Source organism: Lissotriton vulgaris, chromosome 6, assembly GCF_964263255.1.
Source record: "Lissotriton vulgaris chromosome 6, aLisVul1.2, whole genome shotgun sequence".
Taxonomy (NCBI): domain Eukaryota; kingdom Metazoa; phylum Chordata; class Amphibia; order Caudata; family Salamandridae; genus Lissotriton; species Lissotriton vulgaris.
This window is the reverse complement of record NC_141694.1, coordinates 541,475,642-541,490,063: the sequence shown is the minus strand read 5'-3', so window position 1 is coordinate 541,490,063 and position 14,422 is coordinate 541,475,642. Positions and strand designations below refer to the sequence as shown.

The 14,422-nt window shown below is 42.5% G+C and overlaps 1 protein-coding gene across 1 annotated transcript in view; it reads right to left on the bottom strand.

Annotated features, from left to right (window-relative positions):
- Positions 1-14,422, bottom strand: part of LOC147707531 (dynein axonemal heavy chain 5-like) — a 1,425,553-nt gene that overhangs the window by 437,968 nt on the left and 973,163 nt on the right. Inside the window, exons 71-73 of the mRNA XM_086925656.1 lie at positions 8,936-9,081; positions 8,746-8,829; positions 1,621-1,783 (exon numbers count right to left, since the gene is read on the bottom strand). Of these exons, the coding sequence (XP_086781782.1) occupies positions 1,621-1,783; positions 8,746-8,829; positions 8,936-9,081 (393 nt within the window). The remainder of the gene's footprint in view (positions 1-1,620; positions 1,784-8,745; positions 8,830-8,935; positions 9,082-14,422) is intronic.

Here is a 14,422-nt window from a genome sequence, read left to right as displayed (position 1 = left end):
ATTTCTCTTAGTCAAAAAAACATTTTTCTAGGGCCTGATGTACTTAGGGCCAGATGTACGACGCATTTTACTGGCCGCAAAATGCCCTTTGGGTCGTCGTTTGTGACCAGTAAAAAACATTTTGAAATGTACCAACCCTATTTTGCGAGTCAGTAACCTATTACTGATTTGCAAAAAAGGGTTTGCGAGTTGCTATTAGGAAGGGGCGTGATTTGCACTGGTATGTAATTTCAAATTGGCAATAAGCCATTTACAAATGGGAAGGGGTCCCCAAGGAGGTGCCACCATTTTTTCAGAGCAAGTAGTGGTACCATAGACCACTGCCTTATCTGAAAAAATGAAAAGAAAACTTTTCATTTTTGAAGAGCATCTCCCTTTCCTTTACGGAAAACGGGCTGCATTAAAAACAAAAATCTTTATTTAAAAAGCAGTACCAAACATGGTGGTCTGCTGACCCCAGCAGGGCACCATCCTTGTGAGTGCCGGCCAATCCCAATGGGTCACAAATTGAGACCTGCCTCATGAATATTAATGAGGCAGGTCCTTTGCAACCCATTTAAGAATCGCAAACAGTGCCTCAGACCTTGTTGTACATCAGGTTTTGTGACTCGCAAATTGCAAGTCGTTAAAAATCGCATTTTGCGAGTCACAAATGCCTGATGGCCGTACATCTGGCCCTTGGATTCCATTCACAAAAAGTGGTCGCAAATTGTGCATTACATTTTCCTGAATGGAATCTGATTTTGCAAAGCAGCCTATGTATTATTAGGTCAGCTTTCAAATACATCATAAGTGAAGGGTTGCAGTCTGACCCACCTAATTAAAATTCAATAAGGAGGCCACAATTTGTGACCCCTTGTGATTGGCTACACACACAGGGATGGAGGCACACAAGGGACAGCAGACCATCATACCTGTGTTTGTATTACCACCATTTTTTAAAGCAGCCCAAATTCTTAAAGTGACCGGTGTTGCTTTAAAATAAAAATGTTTCCCATTTGGAAAAAAATTGACGGAGTAGACAGTGGGAATATGGATCACTGCCTACTCCTCTTGAGGCTGCCAACCTAATTCCCTAAAGGGGAAGGGGTCTCACAGGGACCCATCTCTCTTTGTGAATTAGTTACAACTTCCTGTGAGTCGGCAACAGATCAACGGTTTCTGACTCTAATTGCAGTTGTAAATTCTTGATACATAGCTTATCAAATAGTAATTTGGAAGGAGCTAATCTTTCACACCACTTTCAAAATTGCTGTTCAGAATAGGTCGCAAAACCCCTTAGACAAGTCTGAAAAACATTTTGTACATCTAGCTACCCAAAAAGAAAAAGTTACATACTTTTAATAACATTGGTCTGATGAATACTAGGTTTCCTATGTAGAACTGTTATCTTTGAAATGTAACACACCAGCTTCTTAACATACAGTCATGGTTTTCGGAGTGCAGGGAGGGTAGAAACACTTATGTTTCAGATTGTTACACTGAAGACCAGACGAGACAACACTTTAGTACAACGTTACCAGGCCCTACCCATAGTTACCTATGGTGAATTGATCCCTAAGGTACCTATGTATATCTCTTGATTGTGAACTGCTTTAGGTGCTTCAGCTGGTTTCTTACCTCTGTCTTTTCTCCTTGACCTTGCTGGTTTTGTCACTGAAGGTGCCAAGGGGGCAGGCTTGTCATTTGTATTTTCAAGATGTGGCCTTGCAGAGCTCTGGTGAGTAAATCTACTGTCCTCAAAGGGAAGGGAGTCCACCATGACCAGAACCATCTCCAGTACCTGCCAACAAGACATGAGAGATTTAGTGAAGATTAAACAGAAATTAGATTCAAAATCATGCATGCTTCATGATTTGCTTCTCATTTCTACAACTCTAACACGCAAAGAAAGGTATCACACTCACTCAAGTTGCGCTTTAGACACTTAGGATTTGGGCTCAATTTTCCATTTAACAGTGATTTGAATTACGATCCACAAATCCTAAATTAAAGGTACACAACACACATACATGCTGCCCAGAATGACTGACTAGACTGGATAATGACACACAATTGCTACAAATTATCACACCCATCAATATATAATGTAAGTGGTTACTATGCATGGTTTCCATTGGAAGCCTAAATCATGAACAACCGGGTCAAAATCTGGTTTCTCACTCTGTGAAGTAACAACAGTGGGTTTGAAAAGTGGTTATCTACTTAGCAGTAGGAGAAGCACTCACTTCCCATTTGTTCTGTAGTCATGGCTGGGTCTCAAGTGCAGAAGTGGACTGACGGTAACTCGTCTCATCCACCTCCTTCCATCTCTTCTGGGTCACCATAAACACTATCCCGCACCAATGGCTTTCTACCCTATCTGCAGTGGCCTGATCAGACCTGCGCTAATAGGAGGAAACAACCACGTAGTTGGTTCATTTGGGCAGGAAGGGGTTCAGTAAAAATATAGGGTGGTGTGGGTGGGTGGCAGGAGGCCAAGTATATGTTGAAAGCAGGGGAACATGATCTGAACAGCCAATGTTAATAACAAATTTAATATGGCTATAAACTGTGGATGGACATCACAGGCAACTTAACTTTAACATTTGTTATCTATCTGATACCACTAAGAAGCCCTAAAAAGAAAAACACCAATGCTATTCTGTTACTCATCTATAATTCTATGCTTTACATGTGCTGATCTGGCTAATAATACTCAGCCAGTACCACCGAGGTTTTGACTAGTTCCAGAAAGATGATCAAACTCAGGGCTGGACTGGATACCGGGCCGTTTGGAATGCTGCTGAGCTGGGGTCTGATTTCATTCATGGAGACGTGCGTGTGCTAAACGAAATTCGTTTTGCTTTAATTATTTCGAAGCACACTCACATCTCCATGAACTAAATCAGCCCCCACCGCAGTGAAATCAGCCCCCAGCTCGGCAACATTCCAAACTGTCTGGTAGCCAGTCCGGCCCTGATCAAACTGCTTGCAAATCCTCAGCCTTGATGGTTTTAATCAATATACATGTAGACACACTGCTGGTTATAACCTCCACCATGGAGTCAGTAATGATGCAACATAATACTCAAGCTGATGCTTTTAAGAGTTTAAACTGGTGGTCATTGGGAAGATGTCATCCGTTTCTTGTGTGGCTGATTCTAAATTCTAAATTGTCCCTATATGTGTTTTATCTTTTGAATCACTGGAGACTGACATGGACAGTCGTGTGATGGAATGAGATGGTTCCAGTCTTTAAACACTGAAGAAGGCTCACACACTCTGCTCATGTTATTTCAGTTAGTAGTTGTCTACCATATATTTTCAACTTTTCCTTGAAGACTAAACTGTTGTTGCACCCACAGGTGGCACTTGAGGACATCAGGAAACGGCAGGAGTATTGAACTGAGCACCCCAGATTTGGGCCAGTGACAATGAAACTGTCTCTGTGACATATGCATTCACTTGTTTCACTATCTGGAAAACATACTCATGGGACAGACCTAAGGAAGAGTGGTGTCCCACTGAAGCGCACCAAAAGATGGATGTAATTAAATACAGGAAAGTAGGATCTGCTTTCATGGTTAGCCCCACTTTTTGCTGGTGGTATTCTGTTTTCTGACTTTTCTGACTGGGATCCTTCTAATCAGGACCCCAGTCAGTGTGCTTTCTTCCTAAATTTGGCAGTGGTAAGTACTTTGGTACTTCCCAATTGGCTACTGGTGTACTCTTGTAAGTCCCTAGAATATAGTACTAGGGTACCCAGGGCATAGGTACACCAGGGGACTCCCGTGGGCTGCAGCATGTATTATGCCACCCTTGAGAGGTCACTCAAACTGTGACAACAGGCCTGCAATTGCAGCCTGTGTGAGTTGGTGCTAGCACCACTTACAACATATATAAGTTTCCTTATATCCGAGGTCACTGCACTTAAAACCTATAAGTCACAACTAAGGCAGGCCTTACAATCCTGAAAACAGGGTGCTAGGTTATAAGTGTGAGGGTGCTTGCATGAGCAGGGCACCCCTAACAAACCCCGGAATAACAGCGCAGACTCTGAAAACCCCACCTACTTCCTCGAAGACAACGCAAGACCTCACATTCTACCTTCTCGTTGATTGCTCCTTAATGCCAGCTTGTGCATTTCGACTCAAGGACTTTGCATCACCATGCCCAAGCCCACAAGGTACTTTTTTCAGCGGACTGAACACAGTTGTGTATCCGGTCCGCGCTCCATTGCCGTCAGCCTGAACTTGTGACTTGAACCTGGTCTACCACGACCAGATAACCACAGTTGCCCCTTTTTGCTTCTTGTTGCACATCTCCAGTTCCACTAATTTGACTTTTGTTGTTAGGGTGTCAAATCCATACTAATATAATAAAGAGAGAGCCCAAACCTTTGAAGCGGGTACTCTCAGGAACCACAGCACCAATCACAACACCCAATACAGCGTTGGAAAGGGCAGTTGCAGCAGAAGGACATAGGCTATGCAGATGCCCACCATATACATTTAAAAGGTAAAAGAACCGTGCCAGCAAAGTAGTCCTTTGTGGGCGTGTCTGCGTTGTGCTGTGGGCATGTGCTGGGGGCGTGACAAACGCTGGGGGCGTGCGGTACGTTCCGCCCTTCATGCCATGTCTCATATCGTGTGCTACTGCTAATCCCACCCTGCTCCCTTTAAATAACCCTGCACCCCATAATCATAACCCACCCTTACTCCTTAAAATACCCCAACACCCTTAAACAGTAACCCATCTTAACCCTATAAATATACCCTGTACCCCAAAACCCAAACCTATCCCTAAACCGTAAAAATACCCCTGTACCCCAAAACCCAAACCTCTCCCTGAACCCTATAAATACCCCTGTACCTCAAAACCCAAACCTACCCCTGAAACCTGAAAATACCCCTGTACCCCAAAACCCAAACCTAGCCCTGAACCCTAAAACTACCACTGTACCCCAAAACGCAAACCTACCCCTGAACCCTAAAATACCCCTGTACCCCAAAACCCAAACCTAGCCCTGAACCCTTAAAATACCCCAGTACCCCAAAACCCAAACCTAGCCCTGAACCCTAAAAAGAACCCTGTACCCCAAACCCACCCCTGAACCCTAAAATACCCCTGTACCCCAAAACCCAAACCTAGCCCTGAACCCTAAAAATACTACTGTACCCCAAAACCCAAACCTAGCCCTGAACCCTTAAAATACCCCTGTACCCCAATACCCAAACCTACCCCTGAACCCTAAAAACACCCCTATACCCCAAAACCCAATCCTAGCCCTGAACCCTAAAAATGCCCCTGTACCCCAAAACCCATACCTATCCCTAAACCCTAAAACTACCCCTGTACCCCATAACCCAAAACTATATCTGAACCCTTAAAATGCCCAAACACCCCAAAACATATACCTCTGTACCCCAAAACATATACCCCTATACCCATACTTGCCTTATCCAAACATTTTTAAAAAAACATGCTTTTACCATTCATGCATTTGCAACGAATTTCGTTGTAAATGTATGCATGGTAAAAGCATATAAAATGTAATGCCATGCGCTATAATGGCATTGCGGAGTCATGGTACTTTCGTAATGAAAGTATGCAGAATGAAGATATGCGGAAAGAAAGTTGCGGAATAATGGGTGTTTACCCTCCCCCGGTAAGTACATTGGTGGCACGGCGGCCCACATCTCCAGCAACATACTCATATTTTTTCACCACCCATTTGAAAAATGTTCAGGTCTCGCTCATTGATAGCCAGCACCGACATTCACTTTTAGACACACCTCCCGCCACAAGTTCTAGAATTGCGAACTTTAGAGCTGGGGAGCTACGTTCGAATTTCGGCATCAGCTCAACATCCTGTGATTCCAGGCAAATTGCTTTGTCGGCCCGTGCCTACCACAAATGAATGTGTTCTTCTGTAATGTAAATTGTGCTCATGCCATGTTGTCGAGTTTGCGCTATATAATATTGCAAGGAAAAATAAAGTAGGGAAACTCGAGTTCACACACTACTGAACGCGCACTCTTAAGTGCATCAGCAGTGCACTGTGAATCGGAGCGTTTCCCAGGCCTGTCACAGATAAGAAATGCTATCTAAACGAAATTCTGCAAAACAATATACTACTGGCCGGCAGCAATTTAATACCTGGACAACATCGGGACGGGCTGCTAGTCATTTAATAAATTTCACTCTATTTTTAGGTCTCACCTAGGCAGCGCTAGTGCAGTCTCTGTGAGACATGCTGTATTCAGGATATGGGCTTTAAAAGCTCCTCCCATTTTCAAGGACTGCCCGTTAATTGTGTTGTTACTCAGAGCTTGTGAGCATTATTTCTTTCTTTAATCTGGAGCACTGGAGACCAGTGCTTGTGGTTTACAGAGCTCTGCTGCAAACAGGGCAGTACATTTTGCTCTTATCTTGCCACATTTGCTGTGCATTCAAAGACCGAGGTCTGGCTCTCTCCTGCTTTCGAAATGTACAGCTTGGCATCACGGTCCTTACCTTCCTATGGCTGCTTCCACCTCCATTTCAGAGCTCAACAAGCACTTGCAATGCAATAGGTCTCGCATTTACGAAAGTTTGAGTTTTCTTGTTTTTACCTTAGTCCGTGTTTAGCTAGGATTCCGTGCGCCCCTCGGGCCGGTTGTTGATCTTGGATTGCTTTCGATCTTCAAACTCGCCATAACCTTTACACTGTAGCTTTTAATTTGTGTGTATTTTGTAGAAAATTTATATTTTTGGGTTAACAAGGATCTCGTTTAGAAGCACCATTCCGCTTACAATTGACAGTGAGTTACAAGTTTTACTGACCCTTGCAAGAAAACTACTGTTTTGGGTTTAACAAGGCTTTTGCTTAGATGCACCATTCTTCTTACAATTGATTGTGATTCACACGTTTTACTGGCTCTTGCGAGACATTACGTATTATATGCGAATGTTTGATAAGTGCCTGCTTGGTATTTAGCCCTACATTCACTTTTGTTTGCAGTTTTATATCCTGTGAACTTGCACACAAGGTAATGGAGCGCTTCCTTTTCATTCTTTTTTTTTTACTCTACTTTAGATCAGCTTGTGTTTAGCTGGGATTCTGTGTGCCTGTTGGGTTGGTTGTTAATCTTGAATTGCTAAATTCTGCATATTGTATAGAAAATTAATGTTTTGAGGTTTACCAGGCACTCCCTTAGAGGTACCATTCTGCTTGCATTTTACTGTAACTCACTCGTTTTACTGGTCTTTGTGGGAAAATCAATGTTTTTGAGTTAACAGGCTTTCACTTAGAAGCACCATTCTTCTTACAACTGATTGTGATTCACACGTTTTACTTGCATTTGCGAGATGCTGCATATTATATGTAAATGCTTGATAAGTGCTTCAATCTTATTTAGACCTACATCTAATTTTTTCATGCAGTTTTATATCCCATGAACTTGAACACAAGTTATCAGAGTGCTTTAGATAAGCACCAGTTACATTACACAAGGACACATTTAAATTATGGTGGGCACAGGGAGATTAAATAATTTGCCAAAAACAACATCTTTCAAGCCAACACTAAAACTCCACTCAGTTCCAAAGTTCCGACATCAGATGCACTAGCTGTTGCACCACAAACTTATGATTTATTCTGTTCCAGCCTTATAGGTGCCTGCTCCATCCCCAGCCCTATCTAACAGGCACAAATGCAGTTTTTTATTAATATTTCACAAAGAAACAGTTAGCTCTATCCCAGCCCTTTTAAGATACTGCAGATCTCACATCCCCAGTCCTTCTGGCAGTTCGGGAGCAGCGGTTTGTAATATGCACTGCCTTATCTTGCCCAGTCTGCACCGCATTACCAGCCTACCCAAAGCACTACTCCGCTTACAATTTGATACGGGGAGATTAAGTAATTTGCCCAAAAACAAATTATGTTCAAAAGCAACATTCAGCGTTAATTTTTCCTGTTGCATTTAAATTCTGCTTTTTTCATTGTTTTCAGCATAGCTCATGTTTTGCTGGGACCACTGCATACAAAAAAAACACGTAATTTCCAACACAAAAAGCTCTAATTTTCACCAATGTGAGAACTATTGCATTACAAATGCTTATTCTAAATTGGTGTGGGATTTGTTTCCACTTTTTTACTGGTTTAAGTGCTGCACAAATGCTTTACACATTGCCTCTAAGCTAAGTCTGACTGTTTTTTTGCGAAACTACCAGAGGTTTAAGCGCAGGTAAATTTGCTGTTAATTTGCTGTTTGCTTGTGTTTCACCCTGATATGAATTGTTGTTGCCGCTTGAGTAGGGTTTACCTCCCACGGTCAACAAGTAACCCAATTTCCTACAGTATACAATCGGATAAGGGGAGCAGAATGGCACTGTGCAGATCAGGAAATTAACTAAATGCTCTGTTCGGCTACTAGGAGTGCATTCCACCTTAAAGTGTCTTCATATCTAAGAATATTATGAGGGTTCTTTGGTGGGACTAAGAAGGAATTGGATGGCCTACAGAAAGCTCCCTCTGTGTCTATGTTAGTTAATGGTTATGCTGTAGTCCTAGAGTGCATTGTCTCGTCACAATAGACACTCTACCTCCTTGAATCTAGGTACAGAAGTCAGAGGGAGCCAGGGAAGAGACTCAAAAGTATGCTGGTAAGACAGAAATTGGTCAAAAGGCGTGCAGCCCGCTTATTGCTCCTCTTGGAATCCCAAAAGTGAGTATCATTTTTGGAAATCGAACAGCGCACACACACATACACACTTTCCTACCTGTCCAACAAGATATGGTGGGTTTTGGCATCGTAATAATCTCTCAATGCAGCCTTTATCCACTTTAGAGCACCAGTGCAACACCTGCAAGCACAAGGCATACACATTTCTTCATTGTCAAAAACAGATAACAAATCTTATCCACTGTAAAAGAAGCATTACACCCAGAGGGTCTCATCTGGCCTGTTACCTGGTTCTTTACATGTTTCAGATTGCTCCTCACTTCTTCCAGTTCACATTTTACTTTCTCAATTTTTTGTGTAATCTCATGAATTTGGGACACATTGCTGGCTGCCTTCATATTCCAAAAAGCTTCATCATACTCATCTGAGTCATCTAGAAAAAGTATAGTTTTTTCTTATAAGTATGGTTGTCACAATCTTTCTTTGTTCAGGTACAAAATTTGGTGACAACATATAAAAACGAAACTGAGAAAATGACTACCATTGTTTGTTTATATAGCCCTGTACCCACTGATATACATTAGGCATGCCCTTAAATTCACTAAAGTCATGCGTTACAATGCAAATCTCGGTAACTGAACATAGCAGGGGGGTTTTAAATATGAGGGCCCATGTTCTTTGACTTTCATACATAAAGGGGGGAAAAGAAATATCACTAAATTTTGTTGCCGTAAAATAATTTCTTGATAGTTTCTCCTACATGGCTCACTCTACAGCAGGAACAAGGCAATAGAATATATTTGGATGACCATTTTGAAGGGTTTTTGAGTAATGCTCTCTGGCAGCAACAGATCTGCCTCCAGAGTAATAGTACAATCATTTGTAACTTCACTGGTATTAAAGCTTGGATTTATTGATGCGCCTTCTTGCTTGATTCTTGGTGTCCAGGGGATTTACCCAAAATAGTGCATAACGAGAACCCCCATTTCACTTGCAATGATACCCATTCAATCCCTCAAAATTTTGGATTTCTAAGTCACTGCATTTAGCCCTTAAACTGCGGACTATGCAAACAAAATGTGTATGTGTGAGAACGAATGGTGCAAACAGGTAAACGCTGTTTCACGCAGTACTAAACAATTAAAGGTCCCCTTAGGAACATTCTCCCTGTTACATTAGAGAGACCAACGGGAACCCACAAAAACATTATTTAGAAAAGTATGTAATAAGTGAGCAGACAAACCTGACCTTAGCTTTAATCAATAACGTTTTTACACTTCGGGCCTCATTTAGGAGAAGTGACGCATCACTGTGTGAAAGCAGCGATGCGTCACTCACTCTCAGTGTGCCCTCCTTGCGACACCAATGATGCGTCATATTTACAGTATGACGCATCATGTCGCAAGGAGTTAGAGATACGCCAGTATTTCTGATGTATCTGTAGGCGCAAAAGTGACGCATTGCTGGAGTGTGTCACAAAAGTGACGCAACTCCAGTAATGTGTCCTTTCACATGGGGCAAGCCCCATGTGTAAGGGCCTGCATCAGTCTTAAGTCTGCAGTGAGGCAGGCACAAGTTTTTGACGCATTTTCACCCTAGAAGTGGCGCCGTGAAATCTCGCAGATTTCACTGTGCCACTTCTACGAGGCTTACTTACGTGGGAACGCCCACCCTGCATACATTATACCTGACACAGGTATAATGTAGCACATGGAATTACAAAGTGAGGCATCTGCTTAGATGCGCCACTTTGTAAATAGGGTGAACCAGGAGGCATGTTTTACGCCACCGATGTGTCACAAAAAAGTGACGTAACGGAAGCGCAAAACTGTCGCAAGGCCTCATAAATAAGGTCCTTCGTATATAGGAACACTTGTAACCTTGTGTAGGTACTCCAAACAATGCAACCTTAGTTAGGTCTACTGTACAATGGATCATCAAACCTTGGAATATTGGCTTTTGATTTATTTCCTTCAATACAATAATGATTCAATGGCAATACAAAAGAAACCTTTATCAGTAAAAGTGGAGAAATGCAAAAGACCATTAAATATTCTTCAGCCTCTCTGTGAAACTCTATCGAGCTTTACCTCTATATGGAAACAAAGCGAGTGAAGCTCTATGAGGGTGTGAAACCCTGTTTGCTCTGGCAGGCCTATGGTGCAAATCCGTGCATACCTCCTCATCAGTATGTGCCACCACCGCTAACTGCCTAGTCAATGGTAGGTTTACCACAGCTCCTTTTCCCCTCCCTTGCACAGCACTCCCAAGCTCCTGTTTCGGTGGTGTAAGCCATATGCAAAATAACACGATAGAAATATTAAAGTATACAGTGCTGAAGTGAAAACTAATTTGCCAAAGAAAGAACACATTATAAAGCCATTAAAGTAGAACGAGGGACAAGTGGCAATATTGCTGGACTAACCAGTTGAAATCACACCACTGAAAACTTTTTTACTATGCCTGCCCTTAAAACTGGCCATGGTGAAAAAGGGAGTAGAATTGCACCATAATATTTAGTAATCCTCTGCAAATTCATATTTATAAGGTGCAGCTGCTAAGGGGCCAGGGGTGCATCTGCAACTAGGGTATCGAACCCTGCCCTAAAATGACATCATCAGTTCCATGCAAAGTAAAAAGACACAATATTGGAAATCCCTGGGGATATTTTGGTCAGAAAATCATTGGAAGGGAGGATTTTTCATTTAACACATTGACAAATAATTGTGCTCTGGGCACATGCAAGGAAGAGGAAAGACCCTAAATAGCATTGTGTTGTCAAAGCCATCAAGAAAAAGTGAGAAGGAATATTTAGCCCATTTGTGTATCCAGGAAATGGTATGTGACACCTTTGTGAACACAGTGGTATTTACTTTCCTAAAAAGTGGGTGCAGTGTTACAGGTGTTGACAGGTCAGGAGGATCTTATTTCTCAGTTGTGTCTACTCGTGGCATTAATTCTATCTCCACAGTGAAAGTTTCAATGTTTTTGTTATTCTGCAGGTGCACAATCAAGCATAAAATGCTTTGGATTCGGGTGGCGGCCATTAAGGCACGCTTGCACCTTACATATGTTGTCCATACTTTGGAGCCGCACGCTGTTGGTAATTCATTGGCTGATGCAGCAGCCAAATCTGGAGTAGCCACTGTTACAATAGCAGCAGTTACTCGTTCTTTGACTTAAATTGATGATGACATTTTGGCAGCTGTTGCCGCAACTAAGGACAGCACTCCTTTTCCACAAGGATTCCCTTCACGCTACAATTAGCAGTTGACTACTGATATATTTCCCTTCATTTCTATTCATTTGGTTGGTGATCGTTTGATCCCCAACCTCAACCGCAGGCATTCTCCCATTGTGGCCACTCATGTAGGCATGGCATCTTCAATGTGTTAATTTAATTTTAATGACATACTAGAGCTTTGATAATTGTTTATGCATAGAGATTTTCTTGGGTCCTATTTGTACACAATTAGCAGTAAAGAATCAAGTGTAAGTTCAGAACAACCATGTCTCCACAGCGCTCCTTCATTCCAAAAAACACTGGTCAATGTGCAGGTCCAATCATCACTATCTTGATTATATCTTGATATCTCGCCACTAAGCATTGCCCATGAACATTGACTGCCTGCTCGCAAATGCTGGCATAATCCTTTCAACTCACAAAAAGCTCCTGTGCTGGATTACTTGTGAACATGAACACAACAGGTTAGTTGTAGGACGAAGCAAATATATCGAACTCATAGGGTGTGGACGGCCATATATAAACACTGAGCACTAAATATTACTCATGTTTAATTTTTTTTTTTTGTCCTCATCTCACCTTATCAAGCCGTTGCGGAACTTGTACAGCCATATTCTCTAACTAAGGACCACTTGGCTTACCGCATTCACTTGGGTCGCCTGACCTCTCCCCTTTTAGTACGGGGACATGGTGTAATCATTGGACCAACTGGGTGAGTCTTAGATTTCTTCCCCAACTCATTAGAGGATGCCAGATGTTAGATGGCTTATCCTCTACACCCTCATACTCCAGCCGGGCCATGACAAATGTTGCTTTAAGCCAGTTCTCTCTTTTAGGGGGGAGTGGGTCTTTCCATCTCCTGAAAATTTCTCTCCTCGCCAATAAGATCATATAGAATAACAGACCTTTGTCCTGCCACGAAGCAGTCTGACAGAAAAGACCATCATCTCCAAATAGGACCATGGAGAGATTAACCTCCACCCTGGTCTTCAAAACTCCCAACAGAGTGTCTCCCACCTCTTCCCAAAAATGTTCCAACTCTTTACATTCATAAAAACTATGTATGTCGATAGCTAACGGGGTCTGGCATCTCGGACATTTAGGTGGAGGTATTGGGGCAAATCTTGCTATTTTGTAGGGGTTGTAATAAAGTCTATTGGTGACAAAAAAGTGGTTCTTTTTCAAGCAGGCAGGTTTTATAAACGTATATACTGTCTTAAGAGATGGTTCAAAGAGGGCCTCTGCCTGCAATGCCATGGGGGATTGGCTGCACGTCGCCTCTGAGGGAGGGATCCCAAGATCTTCAGCCTTTAATAGGTAATTGTACCAGATAGATATTTATTTTTTAACTGGTTGGATGGATTGACACAGCCTCTCAATTTCCCCATTACCTTTTATCTCATCCCGTTCCGCAACATACCAGGATACTAACTGAAGATATTTAAATCTAGATCGTCCAGTCATTACCTTTGCCCTCAAATATTCCCATGGATGTACCCCCTCAACATCCATCAATTCCATCCAGGTAGTAATTCCTGCCCTCTTTATTGGTATTGCCAAGGTGTCTCTTAGACATGACGGGGTCCCGGGCGAATCCCAGACAGGAGTTAGATGTGAATAGTAACCGATCCCCCAGCTGATCCTTACCCTGTACCACATCTCCAGGGCTGCCTTTAGAACCTTCAGACGAACCCGCTTGAAGAATCTCGGGGATCCAAACTTATACATGAAGGCCCCTCCTCCACCTCCCGCTTCTACTCTCACCATTTCTCCCAACAATCTGCCCCAGGTTGACCCATCTGGTTTAATAAGTAGCATCCGAATGCTCTTGAACTGGAATGCCATTGCATACAGACTAATGTCAGGGAGAGCCAACCCCCCTTTAAGCAATCTTCGTCTAAGCTTTTTCCAAGTCAAACGGACCCCTTTGTCCCCCCATACAAAGCTTCCTATCTTGCTCTGCACCTTACTGATGATCTTTTTTGGAAAAGTTAAAGGTATATTGGAAAATAGATAAGTAAACTTGGGGAGAATGACCATTTTCACAAGGTTAATTTTCCCATAGATGGTTAATGGAAGATTCCTCCATCTACTAAACAGACAGTCTATTTCTCTGATCACTCTATTTAGATTTAGGTGGGGGATTTTGTCCAATTCCTTCACAATACATATCCCCAAATATCTGAACTCAGAAATTACTGTGCCCCTCCATTGATCCAAATTCCAACACATGACCTCTCTTTTTAAACTGTTAGCCTCATAGCCTGATATAGACCCGAATTCTGCCAACAACTCCTCAATCCGAGGAATCGCCACGTCTGGGTCACTTGTATATAAAATCAGGTCATCTACGTAGAGGGCCAATTTGGAACTATAAGGCCCAGACCGGAATGGGGCGATTGATTTGTTTAGCCTAATGGCTTGTGCCAAGGGTTCAATATATATATTGAATAGTAACGGGGAAATAGGGCACCCTTGACTGGTTCCTCGCTGTATATTAAGGCTGGATGTTAATACGCCATTTAAGAGG